The sequence below is a fragment of the Pelecanus crispus genome, chromosome 1, assembly GCF_030463565.1.
Source record: "Pelecanus crispus isolate bPelCri1 chromosome 1, bPelCri1.pri, whole genome shotgun sequence".
NCBI classification, from domain to species: domain Eukaryota; kingdom Metazoa; phylum Chordata; class Aves; order Pelecaniformes; family Pelecanidae; genus Pelecanus; species Pelecanus crispus.
Window position 1 is genome coordinate 169,859,611 of NC_134643.1, and position 19,900 is coordinate 169,879,510.

The following is a 19,900-nucleotide window of genomic DNA, read 5'->3' on the forward strand; positions in this document are numbered from 1 at the left end:
TAAATGTTGCTGGACTAGATTGATTACCAGTTTGAGCTGGCATGAAAAAGGAAAAGAATGAAATCAGATTTTCTTTCCCTGAATTACCGATGTCATAATTTCAGTCTATGCTGAGACAGCAAGACAAGTAAATTTGAAAGACTGGTTTACAAAACCTGCAAAAGAAAAAAAGAGGTCAAGTGAAATGTACACACTGGCACACATGCTTATTAATGATGTTTATCTGGGCATGGAATTGCTCTTAGGAATGTTCACTTGCTATTCTAAATTTTTTATCTGTTTACCTGTATGCTATACTGTGTGCACTAATGACTAACGCATGCATTTGGGAATAAAAATGTTTACATATGTTTCTTTATTTTAGCCTCATATAAAATTAACTTTTTTACAATCTGGGAAGAGCTCTAGGTACAGTATGAGTGCATACAATACTGTACCATTTATTTTTTTCACTTGTAAAGGACTGTAAAGGAGCAATAACTACAAAATATTCTTAAATACTTTCTGGTTAAAATGACATGGGAATTAGTCATGGCAGGATAATCGAACCTTATAACAGTAATATATAATGTACCATTAGTACTGTGGAACACCTTAGCTTGCTTCGTCTTATAAAGTTTAAGAACTTGTGCTGGGATTCATGTTGTGATTCAGATTTGCATTCATGTGTTACCACTTCAGCTAGGTATCTAAGCTCCAGATATTACTGATGGAGGCTCGGCATATCATTCATCAGCCTACATATGCATGTCTAGATCTATTTGAGATACACAAGGATATCCCACTTTCCTACCAGCTGCCACTCTGGGTGGCTCCCATTTAAGGAAGCCTTTGGAATTTCCCATAAGTCCTACGTCATTATGCCAGTCCCATGAGGATGTCTTGGATACTCCAAGAAATCTTAGGTGGCACCAGACACTTACTTCTGGGGAACTGAGTTGCTTTCTCAGGTGTTTGTCTTCATATGAGCTGAATAATGCACTGGGCTTCATTGACTGTGTTGACAAAGGGCTCTGGTCACTTACCCACAGAAGGACCTGAGGCTCTTCAGAGCAGTAGCTGGGCACCAGGTGGGTTTTTTACAGCATCTTAATTGGCACTTGTTGCTGGTATTCTAGCAACTGAATGTTACTCTATATTTCCACTGACTGCAGTGACAACTTAGAGATATAGAGCACATATGTAATAGATACATAGCACATATGTAAACATCTTTATGTGGACATATAGATTAAGACGCCTTAATCCAACATCGAATCCTAACCTTGCTGCTATCTCTAGGTAAAATGCAGTTATGTGTATATCTGCATATACATATACAGTACCTAATATGTAGTTTTTTCTGAACTATGAAAAGTAACTCCTACTAAAATTAGCTGAGTTTACACTGCGTATTTTTTTCCTTTTTGGAGAAAGACAGAAGGGCAAATTCAACATTTTCTGTTTTACAGGGACCACGTCCCAGAAGGCAGGACTTTAAATACAAACCTCATAAAGTGCTGAGCAATTGTTTCATCAGTTGCTATCAGTTATATGTAGGGTTGTGAATAGCAGCACAAAATCCACATAGAGACCAGTTACTCCTGGTTTACCCCAGGGGTTGATACTGTTTGATTTATTCATTAATGTCCTGGACAATGCAACAGACTGCACTCTCAGCAAGTTTTCACAGAGGATACAAAAATGAGAGGCGTAGCAGATACACCAGAGTTGTTCTGCCATTCAGAGGGACCCTGACAGACTGAAGAAATGGCTTGATAGGAACCTCATGAAGTTCGAGAAAAGGAAATGCCAAGTCCTCCACCTGGGGAGGAATAACACCGTGCACCACTGCATGCTGGTGCGTGCTGGCTGGAAAGCAACTTTGCAGAGAAGGACCTGGGGGTCCTGATGGACACCAAGTTGAACATGAGCCAACAATGTGCCCTGACAGCAAAGAAAACCAACATCCTCCTGGGCTGAATTTGGAAAAGCATTTCCAGCATGTCAAAGGAGGTGATCCTCCTCCTCTGCTCAGCACTGGTGAGACCGTATCTACAGTGCTGTGTCTAGGTCTGGGCTCCCAAGGACAAGAGAGACATGGACATATTGGATAGAGTCTTTCAAAGGGCCATGGAGATTTTTAAGGGACAGGAGCAAGTCTTATACAAGGGTAGGCCGAGACAGCTGGGACTGTTTGGCCTGGAGAAGAGAAGATGCAGGGGGGATCTTATCAAGGTATATAAATACCTGATAAGGGGAGTAAAGAGAGGGAACCAAACTATTCTCAGTGGAGCCCAATGACAGGACAAGAGGCAATGGGCACAAACTGAAATACGATAACATTTAAATGTAAGAAAAAAATTTTTGCTATGAGTGTTCAAACACTGGAACAGGTTGCCCAGAGAGGCTGTAGAGTCTCCATCCTTGGAGATATTCAAATAGCAACTGGACTTGGCCTTGGGCAGCTTGCTCTAGTTGACTCTGCTCTGAGCACAGGGTTGGTCTAGATGATCTTCAGGGCCCCATTCCATGGCTTGGTGATTCTGTGATCTCTTTTTTACAATTTGCTTTTACGAGAAAGATTAGCATAGTCAACTTATTTTTAACATAAAATATTATAAAAGGAAACATGATTTTGCGTGACTATAGAGGTGTTAAAATAAACACAGGAAAAATATTACAGAAACAACTTTGTTAATATTCAGGCCTAAGATCAGAGAGGCTGATATTATACAAGCTATCATAAATATTGCTATGTCTACCAGATCCCTTACTCCAGGCTTGTGAGTGGGGATAAACAGATGACAATGAGACACATATATCAAGCCAGAGCTAAACAGTTACCAAAGACTGAGAAATAGTGTTACCAAACTAATCAGCATAAATGTCATATAATCAGCCATTGTTGTACATCCTGCTCCAGTTGTGTCTAAAGTGCTGCCATCGCTGGTTTGATGGATTTGCTTTACGTCACTGAGGTTCGTCTTGTCTGGCATCCCTGCTGAGACAAATAAGAAAATATAGTATGATGCATGCCTTGTCACTACTGGCAACATGTTATAACAAGAACAAATTTAAATATCCTCAGTACACAAACTGTCACAGTTTGGTTTCTAATTCTCATGTTACTGCCAAATTCAAAATACTTTATAATTACATCTAGAAACATACACTATACTATATGGCTATTCATCGTTGAAAGTAGTTCAGAGGTCTGCCAGCTCTGAACAAAGTTGTTCTTGTCGAAATATATCTCAAGAAACATTTGCAGACTGAAGTGAACAGTTTTGCAAGTCCCAGTAGTACCTAAATGTCCACTACTCACATCTTTCTTGAATTTGAAGGAAAAGGGAAATAATTTAATGTGAAATTGCTTGTGCCTGGGTCCCAATATTATTCCAAAATAATGTATACTTGATGGAAGGTATACAGCAAAGTAAAAACCTCCATTTTGGCACAATTTAAACAGATTTTCCAACATTGTAATGCAAAATTTTAAAGCTCATTTTAAACAGGAACTTTTTTACTGAGTTCACAGCTGAATATTTGTACTTTTTTGGACCAGGGTAAATATTTCTCCATCTCAAAACAGTGTTTTGTATGAAACAAGGATGTAATCACCCATTATATTTCCTCTGTCTGGTTAAATAGAAGGTCTTGGAGATACATTCAGATTTGGTAACATTGTCAGCTGTTTGCATTTGCTATGCATACTTCTAGACTAACTGTCTTATCCCATATAATAACTTGTGGCATGCCACTATCAATCAAAATTAACAAGTCTAAATTCAGTGTTATTACATGCAACAAATATTGACATTGTAATTACACTGAGACTGAAAAACGCTTCATATAAAGCAAAGTCAATATTTATGTAATTAGGTCAATACATATATAATTCAGAAGGTAAACTCCACTGTTGGAACAACAGCATTAGAAAGAAGCACAGCTCTACTGAGCTGACATATTGATTTTACAGTCTGAGTTTCTCTGCATTATTATTCATTGTTTAGGTACTTGTTCCTCTCTGTATCATTAGGAAAGATGAATAAACTAGTGATCCTTTTTTTATTATTATTATTCAAACGGACTGTGATGAAGTATAAATATTTTAGTCACGGTATTATCCTCTTTGTTAAGCTGGTTTAACAGAAGTTACAGAGAATCCTCATTTTTAAAAGGAACAACTTTTTTGGTGCTTCTGTTAAAAATACTCTTTTTCTAAAAGCAGCTTGAAAGCTGCTCTTTGTGAACTTGCTGTGTGTACTCAAATCTCCTTCCTGTAGCTTTGAAAAAATGCATTAAGGGAAGAGTCAATCATGTTGTTGAAAAACCTGCTCGAATGAATTTGTCGTCTTTGCTGCTGTACTTAGACAGCAGAATATACTGCTATTTTGTGTGGATTTATTGATCCAGTGCTCTTGCCCAGAATTTGTGAAAATTAGCTCTATGAGTACAATGCAAGTGGACATACAAGGGGGAAGAGTGACAATAGATGTTGAGAAGGAGGGAATACAACTTCTTATCATGCACATTCAGTAACCTGTCTAGAAAAAGATCAGTCACTCAGCACTTCACTGAATGGATGTTTGGTAGATCATCAAAGAGGGTATATCAAGGTTTTTTTTCAGGGAAGTTTTGTAAATAGAACAACAACAACAACAAAAAAAAGATTTGGGTAATTTCTCCAGAGCATTAGTGAGGTTTTCCCGTATTTAAAAAGACTAATTTCAACAGACAGCGAAAAATTCAACTCTCACCTATGCAAAAAACCCATTCCTCAAGTGTTTTAGGTATAACGAAGCAGATTTTTCCCAATGTATTTACAGATAGACTACCACAGTAGTGAAAGATAAGGTCTTATCTTAAACATCCAGGATATCACTTATTATAAAAGATAATTATCATAAAAAGAAAAATATTCCTAGTTAAAGAAGTAACCAGCTTCAGTTGAGAGTATGTGATCTGAATCTGAAGGCAATGTGACTAGATATTAATTACTGACTGGAGAGTCAGGTTTAATTTCTAGTGAAGATTTCATTGACAGTATTATGGAAATATTATGGAAAATAGGAGAAAAATAGATTTCAATAAATGGGAAATTTTATCTCTCTCCTTTTTTTCTTTTCTTTCCAGACTCAAATGAAAACTGCAGACTTTGGAAGTTCCCATGAAAAGAGTGTTTCAAAAAAGTGCTCAAACCTACCAATACATTTTCCTTCGATGAATCAAAAAGCCATTAAAGTATTTAATATAATCTCTGATGTTAAATGAGTATACTGTTAGGATTGCAGTGTAAACATACAGCAAACCTTCAACCTATTCAGCCCCACAGGTCTATGCCACAACTCTGACTTTTTTGAAATAAGAAGTTCAAAAAATATATTTAGACAGGATCCTGTGAAAAAACCACTGAACAGAAAAACACTCCTAAAAAGTAGCCTGTTTTAACAGAACTGTGTTCCACCCCAGCCCCCCGAATGAACCTGTACAAAGCAAAGCTTCCAAGTATCACACACACCTGTCCCCAGCATCAGCTGTGAAACTCAGTTAGTGGCTGCAATTTAAAGTATTGTCTTGTTCTGGTTTAGAAAAAATTAATCAGTAAAAGAATTTCACCAAACATTGTGAAAAATACTACAGCATCTCATTATAGTATAACAGCTGCAGAGTGTTTCTGATGCTTTTTACCATTTTCTAAACATATTTAAAGCTTGTGAGAGGTAATGGTACTACCAGCCTTGAGAGTTGACCTGTTAAGTTCTCCAGAATAACTACAGCAACAATACAGTTTCCTTCCAATACTCAGCAAGAGCCTTTAACCTTGATTTGAAAAGTTGAACCTAAAGTCATGGAAGATTTTAATTTGACATGGAGCTTTTCTACTGACATTGTCAAAATATTACAAAAACAGGCTATGACTTTTGAGCAGTAGATGCTTGCCTACCAAGGACCATGCTGGGACGTTAAGCATTTTAAACACTTTAAATGAAACATCCTCTAATAATGGTCGTTTGAAACCAAACCAGAAAGTGTTTGACTGTAATCTAACCTCAAACACCTTGCTGTGTTATCTTCTGTCTGCTGAGTAACATATATAGGAACTAGCATGGCTCTTCAAGGGAAAATGAAACTGCCAAATGAGCTGCCTCATCCTGTTGGATACAAACCCTATCAAAGGTTTAAAGAGGAGGAAGAACCGGATTTCTCTCTGTGCATCATTCTTACAATGTTCTGGAAGATTCAAAATACAGTTTTTATGGCACAAGCATTTTCTATGAGCCTTAAATATGAGGAAGAATTTGAGTAAGGATGGGACAGTGTTTCAGATGGGAAAAGAATGTAGAATGTGGCTTTTCCAAGACAACACTCCTGTGAAGTTGTATGCAAAATCCTTCTTAGAAGGGTAAATAATTATTTAAATCATAGAATCATTGGTTGGAAAAGACATTTAAGATCATCCAGTCCAACCATTAACCTAACATTACCAAGTCCACCACTAAACCAATTAAGGGTAGAGTAATAATTTCATGTTTCCTGGCTTGGTAGCTGGATTATTTTTTAATGAAAGTAAAAACTAGGAATCATTAGGGTTGGAAAGGATCTCTAAGATCATCACTCCAACCATCAACACAATACCACCATGCCCACTAAACCATGTCCCAAAGTGCCACGTCTACCCATTTTTTTAACACCTCCAGGGATGTTGACTCCCCCACCTCTCTGGGCAGCCTGTTCCAATGCTTGACTAAGCTTGCATGAAGAAGTTTTTCCTAATTTTTTTCCTAATATCCAATCTAAACCTCCCCTGGTGCAACTTGAGGATGTTTACTCTTGTCCTGTCATTTGTTATTTGGGAAAAGAGACCAGCACCCACCTCAGTACAACCTCCTTTCAGGCAGCTGTAGAGAGCAATAAGGTCTCCCCTCAGCCTCCTCTTCTCCAGGCTAAACAACCCCAGTTCCCTCAGCCGCTCCTCATAAGGCCTGTGCTCCAGACCCTTCACCAGCTTTGTTGCCCTTCTATGGACATGCTCCAGCACCTCAATGTCTTTCTTGTATTGAGGGGCCCAAAACTGGACACAGTATTCCAGGTGCGGCCTCACCAGCGCCCAGTACAGGGGCACAATCACCTCCCTGCTCCTGCTGGCCACACTATTCCTGATACAGGCCAGAATGCTGTTGGCCTACTTGGCCGTCTGGGCACACTGCTGGCTCATGTTCAGCCGGCTGTCAACCAACACCCCCAGGTCCTTTTTGGCCAGGCAGCTTTCCAGCCACTCTTCCCCAAGCCTGTAGCATTGCATGGGGTTGTTGTCACCCAAGTGCAGGCATTACATGTAAGCTAAATTTCAGGATTTTACAACACATGAGCTGTGAAGAAAAGAACCGATAAGTAGTTGAATTCTGTCCCAAAATTCATAAGAAAGATCATGAAGAAGCTTTATGAGAGGTCAAAGAAATACATAAAGGTCAGATAAATAGAGCAAAAACCTGATGTGCTGTAGATGAATGTTTAAACATGAAGTTGGAAATGTAATTTGCAGTAATGAGATACCTGGAAAAGGATGACATGTAGGTGTCTTGGTCGTGAATTTATAGATGTCATTAAGGAGTGATAATGTTTTGAGGAAGTAGAAGATAAATTTGTATGCAACTGATAAAGTAAACTGAAGAATTTGTAGGCAAAGGCAGAAAGAAGAAGAACATAATGATTAAGAGGAATGAAGGGACAGTGATATCAGAGCAATGGATTTAGGAATTTGCAGCCAGCAAGAACTAGGACAATCTCCTTTCTGTGTTAAGTAAACACTAACACTGACTAATATCAACATATTTTTGTACTATAAAGGAAAACATATTAGTTTGATTCCTGCAGTTCACAATAATGAGGTCTCAATAACAACTATAGGCAGATAAACTTTAAAAATGCATTAATTGATTAAAAACAAAAAAAAAGGGGAAAAAAAGGTATTTACTTTGCATTGTCATTCCATAACTTAAAATGACATATTAGTTACCCAACTTTTTTTATTGATTGGCCAATCTTTTGCCATCTGGAACTTTTAAAGCTTCCAGTGGATGTCTCCTCCCTTTCTTTTACTGTTTTTTTGCCATGTTTTATTCCTAACTACATAATATCATTAAAACATTTCGAAACATAGTTATGCTAACTAGATCACAGAGCTGTGTTTAGATACCTCAGGCATGTTTCAGTTTATACATGGTGCATGCTGTGAAAGCTTGCATTTCCTACTTTAAATATGTAGATTGCTTAACTGAAATGCAGCTATATGTGAGAAAAAAATATTTATTATATGTCAGATCATTGCCCAGCTAGTGTGTTTAGGCCATTAATTTAAAAACATCACAAAATACTTATGAGTATCCAGTGCTTAGGAAGCAAAGTAGAAACAATATACCTCCACTATTATTCGAAGATTCTTCCATGTGGAGTTCATGTGATGTTGGCCATGAAGTCTCAACGAGGGGAGAAAAAGATGTCTGAGAAGAACTATATTATGAAGGGTACCTGGCAAAGGATTAATTTCTTGAGGCCATTTTCATGTTTTTATGACTACATCTGTACTTGGAAAAGCTAAGGTATGTCCCTAAAAGGAAAGCATATGCTATATTATGCTTGAACATATGCCCTTCTTATAGTACATATACAGCAGTGCATGTATTCACCCTCCAGGAAACCTGTGTGTTTTTATGATGTAGTGCAACTTTTGCCCTCTCCATTGCACAGCAAGTGAAACAGAAAAGAGCAGGGGGGGTGGGATGGATGATTTCAGATGTCCCTTCCAACCTCAACAATTCTGTGATTCTCTAAGTATTAGGTGTCTCACAATTCAGCATTAGTCATGAACAAACAAGCAAACAAAAAAACCCCCACTGGATTTCACTAACAAGTAGTACAGAGGGAAGAAACCTACATTGCTTCTTTGACTACATTGCTTTTGAAGATGTGAACAGTGATATAAGAGATATCTCTGCTGAGAATTAAGTCAGGAGACAACCTAGTGAAAAACGTATCCCTGCTTTATTTTGTTTAGTTTTCATTTAATGAAGGAAAAATTAACAGCTGATCCACAGAGGCTAAACAAATGTCAAAATTTTCAAGCATCTTTCCAATGAAGCTTTGGGGTTTTTTATGCTTTAATTTTAAAGAAAAATAAATTATCTAGCATTGCACATTGGTTTGCCACATTTGAATTATAAATCAGTTTACTCAGGTGAATTTCTTAACAGTTCACACTTGTTGTCTGTCAGTGAAGCTCCATTTCCTACAAGGTTTGTGAGAAAAGAACAGAAGAGTCAGCATTATTCATTTAGAATTAATGAAGGCTTTTGCATTATGGAACCTATTGTTATGTAAACATACACATAGCTGCTGCCCTATCAATGAAAGAAATTAGTGCAGAAAACAGTCTTCAGTGATACTAAAATTGTATGTTGTAAAATGGTTTTGATTCCTATCCCTTTATGTCTTTCTATGAGGTCTAAAATCTTAATTTGGGTGCAATAAGTTATTGTCTCTGGTTGTGTCAATTCCAATAGCTTGTCAGTAAAGGTAAGGTGAAAGAGAAAAGAAGGTTCAAAACCAAAATGAATAGGTTTTACCGGAACAGTAATGTCTCTGTTTCACTATTTGAGTCTGCCTGTGACCATTGCCCGATGCTTTTGAGGTGGAAGAAACAATAAGATATAGTGAAAAATTTAAATAATCATTCCATTGGGACCCCTAACTTCTGGCATTCAGTGATTAATATGTGCCTTGGAGCATAGGGATACATATTTATTATCCTTGTAGAGTGAATGATTCTCATAATTCTCATAAATTCATGCTACTTTTTCTACAGCCACTTTGCCTTATGCAAGAAGAAACCAAACCAAAAGCAATGAAAAGCCAAAATAAAAAAAAAAAAAACAACAAACCAAGCATGTGCTTATACCTTCTCAGCTGTATAAGATCATTTTTAACTATGAAGGCCAGAGTCCTTAAAATACATCCATTAAAAACAATTCAGTAGAGCTTTTTAATTAAAGATGAGCTCATATTTTGACAGAAAAGAATTTCATCTGCTTTGCTATAGTGGTTACATTGGTCAGTTTCTGTCAGAAATTATAAGCTTAAGTGCAAGCACCATCCCAAATGCAGCATAAAGTAGCATTATGCTGATGCTGAAGTGGTGAGCTTAAGAAGATAATAACAGACGAGACGTGAGGCATGATTAATTCCACATAGTTTTTCATATCTGTATAGTCTACATCTACAGCCAGGGTTCAGTTGGTTAAACATAGCCATCTACAGACATTTTAGATGCAGGGGAGGGGGGTATCACAGTTGGCATACAGCTGCCCGTCCAAAAGAAGCCTGATTCTTATAAAGCACTTTCAGGTTGTCTTCAACATCCTAGAGCATCTCCAGTGGCTTTTGGCTCTTCTGTTTAGACAACTGATTCCTGCCCTGCATCAAAGTTAGTTACTGCAGCTCCCATTATAGTGAATGTAGAGAAATAAGTAAATGCAGAAGGAGAAGATGGAGTACTCAGATGTAAATATTTAGTCTGAATTTGGACAGATAAATCCTACGCTTAGTCACATAACAGGTTCACCAGTGAGTGACCAGTGAATATTTTCCAACATATTCCCCATCATTATGCTTTATATCTTTGGTAGAAAACCAAAACTAAATACTGAATCATGTAGCTCCGGCAAATGGATTACATTTTAGAAATTCTAGGTAGGAAAAAAAAAAAGAAAACCCAACCAGTCAGGTATTGATTGAATTCATATTTGTTTCACCTGTAGTCTTATATTTTCACTTTTATACCTAAAGCCCTGCCTTTAAACATTTTTGGTTTCAGCATCTGGTGTTGAAGGGCAGGATGAAGGGCTGCCATATTGCCATGAAAATAGTGACTGTCTGATGTGTGCAAACATCTCTGAGAAGCCAGTACTTCATGGAAGTGTTTCCTGGTAAAGTACAGAAAGAGTCATTGCAGCTATATTTACATAGCTAAATACACATCACAGAAGGAGGTCCTTCAGGCAAAGTGGTGTTGAGTGGCTTATGTCTACCGTGCTCAGAGACAGCAGAAGAAACTGCTAAACAAATCTCCACTACACAATACAATGACCTGTATCTCTTTGAAGTCACAAACAGTGGTCTCCTTGGCTCAAAGATCCAGTTATCATTTTGTTTGTTTGTTCTGAGTTCAAAGTGCCTGAAAAAAACATGAGGGCTGTGCTGCAACCCACCAGGTGGTGTTTTTACAACATGAAGCTGAAGGAGCGCATTACAGGCTCTGGGATATGATATCCAGGCATGGGAAAGTGTTTTAAAAATAAAAAGCCTGCTGTTGAGGGACTGAGTAGGGCAGAGAAATCCAAGCTTTTGGCCGTCTGGTTTGTGTTGCCTTTTGGGAGCAGTCCTTAGAATGAATTATTCACAGAACTTGAGGTTTGCTTTGGAGGCACCGAGATGGTTTTCCTTAATGCTGAGCCATAGAGTGAACTAACATTTATGCAATGTAGACAATGGGAACTGAAACCAGGAGACAACTCACGAGCTAAGTTACTTGACAACATAGACACAGCCAGTTAAATCACTGAAATTTGGAGAATTGCTTAGTATCATAGGAAGGTTCTATAATGTGATATAAATTCTAGAAGCAAATCCTTAATGTCTTCATGAGTCTTACCTCTGTAATAGGCCAGTCATTTCTTTCAGTGAAATGCAATCATGTGGGTTTTCATGGCTGCTCCTAAGAAAAGTAGCTCAGGAAACCTGTATCGGATCCCAGGCAAGACCCTGAGTAGGAGTACCAAAGGACTGAACCTGATCTCTATGCCATAAGGCGATGTGGAACAGGGAGATGATGTTCACTTAGGAGCCAAGCCAACTGAAAATTGATGTTTAGCTTGCCTCCACAAAGGGAGATCATCAATGACTGGGATTTTTGTGTCCATATGTGAAGTGTGGTGATAATCAAGCCATCATTAGATTCCTTTTTCTCTCAGAGTAACTTTCTTGTGCTTTATCCACTCTGTTCTTAAGTGACAGAGCTTTCATCAGTTTCCCCAGGGAAAACTATGTCACTGTCCATATAATATAGTATGCTGTAGCATGATGCAGGTAAGAACTCTGAAACACAGTGTACTGAGATGCTCTCAGTGTTTGCTCTCTGTCTACGCACTAAACATATATACTGTTATGAAGAAAGTTTCTGGAATAGGTAATTGGTACTTATTTGGAGGAAATAATTTGATATAAAAGTCTCCTTTTTGACTTTATGTATTCTAATGATCATTGTAATAATGCATAAATCAACACAAATAGCAATTATAAATGCACAGGGAATATCAAGATGCAAGTAATCTCACATACAAACAAGTGAATAGTATTACCGTTATTGTTAGAAAGCAATTAAGAAGTCTGCCTAATGGCATTAGCTAAGAGAATTCTGCATGGTTAACCATATATTAGGAAATGAATCCAACATAACATGTTTAACTGCGCATATTTTATGAAATGTGTATATATGAGAAATAGAGTGTAACCATGATCTTAACATAAGTCTGGCAAGTCATTTTAACTACAAAGGCAGCAGACATTAAGTCTATAGTCTAGTATTTGAAAGATTTCTTTCAAAGTTGACAGTGGCATTTGTTTCACATTATACATTAATGAACTCAGTATTTCCATTTAGAAAACAAAGCTTTTATGAGTTAATGTAACACAAACAAATGGTGTCACAAACCAAAACTTTTCCATTTATTTCACATTCTTAAGAATCAGAAGGAGATAACATTTTTGTTGAAATGGTTAATGTACACTTTTTTACTTGTAGGTAGTTTTAGCATACAGCAAATCATTAGATGTCTAAAAGACTTCGTTTTATTTTACATACAGAGACTAAAACATTACTGTATTTTTCATCTGAGGTAGAGAGAACCACTGTAACCTTCATTAGATTTATTCCTATTGCTTTCTCACGCAAGATTCTAAATCCATGTTCATTATAAGACATGCTCATTATAACTTCAATGCTCTAGGGTACTGGAATCAGCATTGTCAATAATGCCTGTTTTAAATGAAGAAATCCATTTTTTCAATCCTTTTCGCTATAGAGGAACTTTTAACCTTTATCATTAACCTATGCAAAGGCTTTATAATCAATATAAAATTATAATAGGACTAAAGTCCCATAAATCAGACTGGGCAAAAGTAAAGCAAATTTTTCATTCTTTGGATTTTCGTCTGATCAGTACTAATTTTCTTCCTATGAGTCAGATGTCCCATATAAATTACTGTCCTTTGAAACAATTTACCCACATGATTCTTTTAAAATTTTTTTTCAATTTATAATAAACAATTCTGTTTTATACAAAACTACCATCTAGAAGAGAGAGATTAATTTGAACTGAAACTTCTGAAAGTAATGTGTGATCTTGGGTTAAGGCAGAATGTCATTTCCTCCTCATATCTGCCAGGTGGGGGCTATAAACCCACCTGCTGCCATGCACTGGCAGGTGCAAGATCCCTGTAGTGAACCTCTTCCTAGGGGTGAGCCATCAGATCTGTGATTTTTCTTGCTGAGTTAGTTTTACTGCAGCTTGAGCTTACTTTTCAAACCACCCCACGGTGGAATCAGATAAGTGCTGGCAAGAGGAAGAAGGACCATGCTGTTATAATCTGGCAAAGGACTTAAGCTGTCAGCTAACCATAACATCATAAAGCACCCAGAAACAGACTGAGAAAAACATAAAATCCACTGTTGATATCTGACCTGAACCCACATCAAAGACTGGATTACTGACAAAAAAGGAAGTGTGAAGCATTAAAGGAGGTAGACATCCTCGTCTCCATTCCTTGCCTGTAAACAAAAGCACAGCTTTTCTCCTTATAAATAAGAATGCAACACAGAGATTATCTTCAGTCACTGATTTCTCTTCCTTTGTGCGATAACTTTTGGTTCCCCAAGTTTTAGCTCAGCTATTATGTTGAAAATGTATCAAAAACATATGACTCAAAAGAACCTAGTTCCTGATGTCGTCCTAGAAATGTATTTTCTAATCAGATTATGAGGTTTAAAAAACACAATTTTTCATAGAAATTTTTGCTCTCCGATTTTCATTTCAGACACAGTCCTTTCTGGAAGAGCATTTCAATTTCTTTCAGGCTAGATGAATGTCTGTGATAAATACTGTGGTGCTTGCTGAAGAATATCGATCTGCATCCCTCAGTGTGTGTAGTGTTATGAAATGCCATAGGAAGTCTTGTGTTTCAGTGCATCCCGCAAGTACAAGATCTTTAATCTGAAGTCACTAAAAATGGACAGTTAAACATCAAAATAAGTGCATTCTTTAAATTCAGCGATAACCATCAGGCAATTCAAAGACTAAACCTGGTATCTGTAGCAGTTTTACCTCTCCCTAGGAAAGCTGGCCTTGCAGAATTCATATCACATCCACACAATATATACGGTTCCCATTCAGCAACACACAAATAGTGCTGCTTCTGTTTGGCGCCCAGGTATCAGTCCCTGAACAGAAAAAAACTGCTCTCCCCTTCATGCTCCCACAGCCTAACAAGGCTGACCATTGACTTGATTGGGTCTGGTCAACTGGCTGAGGGAAAGTAGTTTCTAACAAAAGCAAGATATCAGTCTCCAGGTTTGTTAAAAAAAAGAGCAAATAATGTAATAACAGGTCTCAAGATAACATGTGAAAAAAAGGAAAAGAAAGATTGAGGAAAAAAGTGATTTCTTTGTTTTCCAGATTGGCAGTGTGGATATGAGGGAAGACAAAATAAAAAGAAAACCCATATGGTTTTAAAAGTTTCTTCTTAAAAATACATGTGATGTCTGCTCCTCACTTCTAACTGAAAGAGGAGGCCCACCTAACTTAACTTACTTAAGTAACTTAAGCATAAAGAAACTGAACTGCTATTTCCAGTTAATTTGATAATTTAGATATATTTTTAAAACAGCTTTTTAGTCACAACGCAGCTCTTCAAAGAGAACAGGAGTACAGATGGATGAGAAACAGCTGAACTTTCACAGTTTAGGTTTTTAGCCTGAAGATATTGATCCAAAGAGAGAAAGAATTGAGTAAACAATGAATGAGGGTTGAAAAGCAAAGAGAAAAAGGTGACCTCTATTTAAAGTAACTCTGTGTGGACCTGTAAGTTGAAGACACAATAAGTTTGCACTTTTTTTTTTTCAGTTGGGAGGCATTAATTTTGGCTTTAGAACTACTTCCAGTGGGGCATGGTAAGTTGAGCTGTACCATTGTCAGTGAAGAGGCATGTGAAAGTGTTAAAGACGCTACTTTTTCATGCCTGGGTGAGTCAAGGGAACTGAGGGGATACACTGTGGAGTCATTCTGTGAGCTTTCGTTTCATTTTAAGCTACGGACTTCTTATCCTGACCATTCACTGTCCTTTAAGCATAATGTCCTTCTAAGCCTAAGTATCAACAGATCAGGACCACCTCTTCCACCACACCCCTGTTATCTGTCGAAGCATCAGCATTTGGCAGGAGAAGGGGAGATGATAACAGGGTGACCTTGGCAGACAACAATAGTCACCTTCTTCTTCTTTTAGGTGAAGAGAAGGAAGGTTGGACTCAGATCCCACAGGCAGTGCAGCAGAGAAAGCTGTGCAAGAAGCCTGTACCCAAAAGCTTGTGAATGTATGCCAGACAACATGAGAACAATAATTCACATCCCTGCCATTCATGTATGTTTCCTAGAGATTTTTTTAAGTTGAGGTGCCTACCTTAGCACAGCTGTTATTTCTTGGAAACTAGCAGAGAGAGGAATCCTTCCAGGGGAGTAGAGCCTGGATATGAGACAGTTTAAAGCATAAGATAGCTCTTGGTGCCCTGAAACTGTTCTTGTTTTTAAATAGTCATCTTCTAGAAAATGGCAGCTGAATAATGAGAGGACTGCTTCACAGACCACCAGAGGATTTTTTTCAGCCTGACACCAGGGATTTGTGATTTTATGGAGAAATTAGAAGCCATGAAATTACTGGCATAGGTTTGAGTGATTGTTCAGGATGGAGAAAGAAAAACCTGGTGCAAATTATATCTATATCTAGCAATACAGTCAGTCCTGAAACAAGCTATCGTCTCAGGACAATCCGGCCTTTCCCTTTTAAGGGACTCCAAATGGGAGCTCTGAAGGAAATTACCATGTGTATAGGGTGAAGGGTTAGAGTGCCTGGGTCCTAAAGTAAAATAAAAAGTTCACTATACAGTGAAAAAAGCCTACATCTTAGGAAAAAGCGAGTTATTTACTTAGATCTTCTCTTACACACTAAATACTAAAATAACTTCTTGTATACTTTAAACCATTTGATTTTGGGAACTGTATCCAAGTTGGGCTTATTTTTATTTTACCACTGGTACATATTTTTTAAAGGCTTATGGCAAAATTGGCAGATGAGGTCACATCATAAAGTAAGGCACCATTAAGAAAAGTAAACTACTGAACTAGTACCATCAAAATCTACAAGTAGTGTAAGATGACCAAGACTGAAGTTACACAAACTAGAAACTGGGCATGAAAAGATGGAAATTCTTACACAACTAAAAAGGCAGAATTGGAGCAGAACGAATGAATGCATTTAAAAGCTAATGTAAGTTAAACGACAAAGGAAATTATCCAAAAATAGTTCAGCAGAATAAGCAGACGAACTAAACTGCTGAAAAGGCAGACTCTAGGTTTTTAATAAGACAATAAAACTATAAGTCTGGGAATGTCATGTAAGCTTAAGTGGTAGTCATGACATGTCTTTCCTCCCTTGTGGTGTGTCCTCCTCCTGTGTGCCCTCTTTTCCCTTCAGGTTCACAAATGAGTCATATCATGTCATGCTCCTCTCCACGCAGTCCCAGGACATGTTCAGTATACTCTGGTCATACTGCAGCAGTTTCACAGTGAGCAGGGAATTAGGGAGCAGCAGAGATGCTCAATGTATGTCACAGGAGAAGAGTACCAAACTCCAACACCATCCTAGACACCAGATCAAGATGCTGTCTCCTCGCTTTGCCAACAGAGCTCTCAAGAAACACAGCTCTGAGTTTGGGAGCAGGGTTACAGAACATTGAGAGGTGAGATGAATTGTCCCAGGGCTTGCCGCTATGTCTATCTGGGCACTGAGGGTGACCCAATACACAGGCCATGCTTTTGCTGGTGGGGTGCAGTGCTGCAGCACCTGAGCAGGTCTGGGTTGGTGACAGTAACAGTTTCTGTCGCCCGTCCAGTGATCCCCAGACAAGGAGAGGTGTTGAATCAGACCCAGGTCCATCCAGAAAGACCAGTCAGGAAAAACAGCAGGAAATGGGGCCAGAGAGAGGACTGGGGACATGAAGGTTTCCTTCCACATCGGTCTGAGGCCATCCAGGAGACAGGACTGGAGATAATTATATCCACAGAATAGCTCAGGGAAGGCCTAGGTATGCAGAACTGAGATGAAATGGGGCTCTTGGGTCCATGGTCAAGAAGGCATGGGTGGAAGCCACAGGTGGAAGCCACAGGTGAGGCTGGTCAGGGCCATTAAGGATTAGAATAGGGGACATGGGTATACCTCTGTAGCAACTATCTGAAAATAGTCCTTAAATTGTGCAGATTTCTCAGCACCCCCAGCCCCAAGGCAGCACCCCAAAACCTCATCCACTTTCCAATGGGGGTGTCTAAAGCTGCAAAAGCTTCTTGTTCTGCTTGTTCTTCTGAGTATGGCACAGGCACACATTTTGGACGAGTGATTGGTACGGTGTCCCTCACATAGCACAGGTCTCCCTTCATTCCTCCTGTTGCATGCACCCATCTCAGCCCCCTCCTGCTGTGGTACCAGCTATGGGCTTTAGAAGAGACGGGCAGGTTGTTAGATCCATCCCCAGGATGTTCCTGCTGACATTGAGGGTACATGCCAGTAGCTGGAAGGACACTCTCCAGGGATAATCTCCAACCCTTTTTTCTAGAATAAAATCTGCCTGTGAATGACTGTGGTCCACTCGTCTATATATATATTTCTGTGAACTTTGTCCTCCAGATGAACATACTGGGAGGAAAGTGAGAAAGCATCTGGGGACAGCAACACACTAGTCAGTCAGTATGAAGGTCGCACATGCTGGTTTTAGTTCTTCAAATATATGTGAAGGAGAGATCCTGCATCCAGCTGTTACTGGACTGTATCTATGTTCCGAGGCAGCATTCAACAGAGGAGTCTGAGGAACACAGTCCTCCCAAAGAAATGGAGGCCTTTGAGATACTTGTCTGCTACCAATATGCAGTGAGTCAATATCTCTTTCCAGGAAAGTCTGGAGGTGGGAGGATGGAGACTAAAAACTATTTCTAGACATCCTTCTGAAAGCTATTCTCTATAAGCTATTTCTAAGAAATTGTTGGTGAGTCTCTCTCCCCGCTTCCTTGCCCCCAATATCTCCTGTCCATGTTCTCTTGAGGAAGTGAAGCCCAAGCATCGTCTCTCACTGTTCTAGGTGTCAGCCTTACAGCAGGGTGGCTGTACTGGGACTACACAGCTTTGAAAGAGGAAAAGGGACTAGTCAAGGCCTTTCTTTTAAGTGGATGGACAGATTTTTATTTTTAGTTCTAAATTATCCATTGCATATATAAAACATGCTAGGAATTTCAGGGATGCATAACTCTTTTCCTTTATGGGAAAAGAGTGGAGCACTTTCTGTGTGACTCTGTTCACTGCTATATAGACTGAGTGTGTGGGAAAAAGGGCAACAGTGTCAGCTACTGGAGAGGACCGTGTCTGGAGATGACCTCAGTGTAGGAATGTAGCAAGTGAATGTAGCCAGCTCCACCAACAGGGACCTGGACATGACCCTCTGCCTTCCAGAGTCTTACACCAACTTGCTGATTCCACCAAATGGGCAGGAGAACACAATTGTATCAGAAGACACTAATCCATTTGGGCAAAACCACTGAAATTTGTCAGATTTATGTGTAACAAAAGATTATTTCAATAACCTGACGGTTTAACCAAATGTGCTGATATTGTCACAGAAATGTGCACCTGCCACTTGATCCAATCATCCTATTCTGTAGTCTTTCCATTCCCCAAGTCTCTCTTTACACCACTCAGTCTAGATCTCATTTATAGTACAATATTTCTTTGGTGGAGATTAAAGGCAGATGTAAATATTGCAAATAATATCACGTTTCTTGCTTGATTAATCCCAGTCTTTTCCACAGGAATCTATTTCTTTGTTCATTCTAAACCTTGAATTTCATATTAAAATATAAGGGATTGAGATCAGGCTTCTACAAACATTGTTTTATATATACTACTATCAAAAAGTTTTTGTAAGCAAAAGAAAACAAAAAATCTATTATTTTCAGCATAATCAAGAATTACATCACTGTTACAATTTTTGACTTACAAAAAAAATTTCTTAACAATATGATAGAAAAAAATGTAATAAATGGCTTTAAAAAGAATTTTCTTGGAAAAAATCATGTCTGAAAGATTGATTACTTTAAGCAAGTTTTGTAAGTTTTCTGCATTCTCAGTGATGGTTTTTGCTTCCCATAAAACATTACCTGTGACAAATTTAGTAATAATATAGTCGCTTTTCAAGACCAAAAAAAAGGAAAGGTGTGGCATTCATAATGCTTGAAAGCATTGAATGATGTACACAGAATGAACAAAATAGATCCTCTGTATTGCTAGGCATTACTGAAAGCAGAGAGGTATCTTGCTGTTTAATCTTTTTATTGTCACAGTGATCAACCTGCCAGATGCAAACTATTTTTAGTGGCTTTCTCTGCATATGGACTGTGAAAGCATAAATAAAGGAGATGATACAACAGTTTTCTCCACACAGGTGGTCTGATTTATAAATAAGCAGTGGATAACTAATATATTTTACACC

The 19,900-nt window shown here is 38.4% G+C and overlaps 1 protein-coding gene across 1 annotated transcript in view; it reads right to left on the reverse strand.

Moving 5' to 3' along the window:
* Nucleotides 1-2,822: 2,822 nt before the first annotated feature.
* GPC5 (glypican 5) overlaps nucleotides 2,823-19,900 on the reverse strand; it is a 778,126-nt gene continuing 761,048 nt past the window's right edge. The window contains exon 8 of the mRNA XM_075726418.1: nucleotides 2,823-2,980. Coding sequence (XP_075582533.1) covers nucleotides 2,823-2,980 — 158 coding nt within the window. The remainder of the gene's footprint in view (nucleotides 2,981-19,900) is intronic.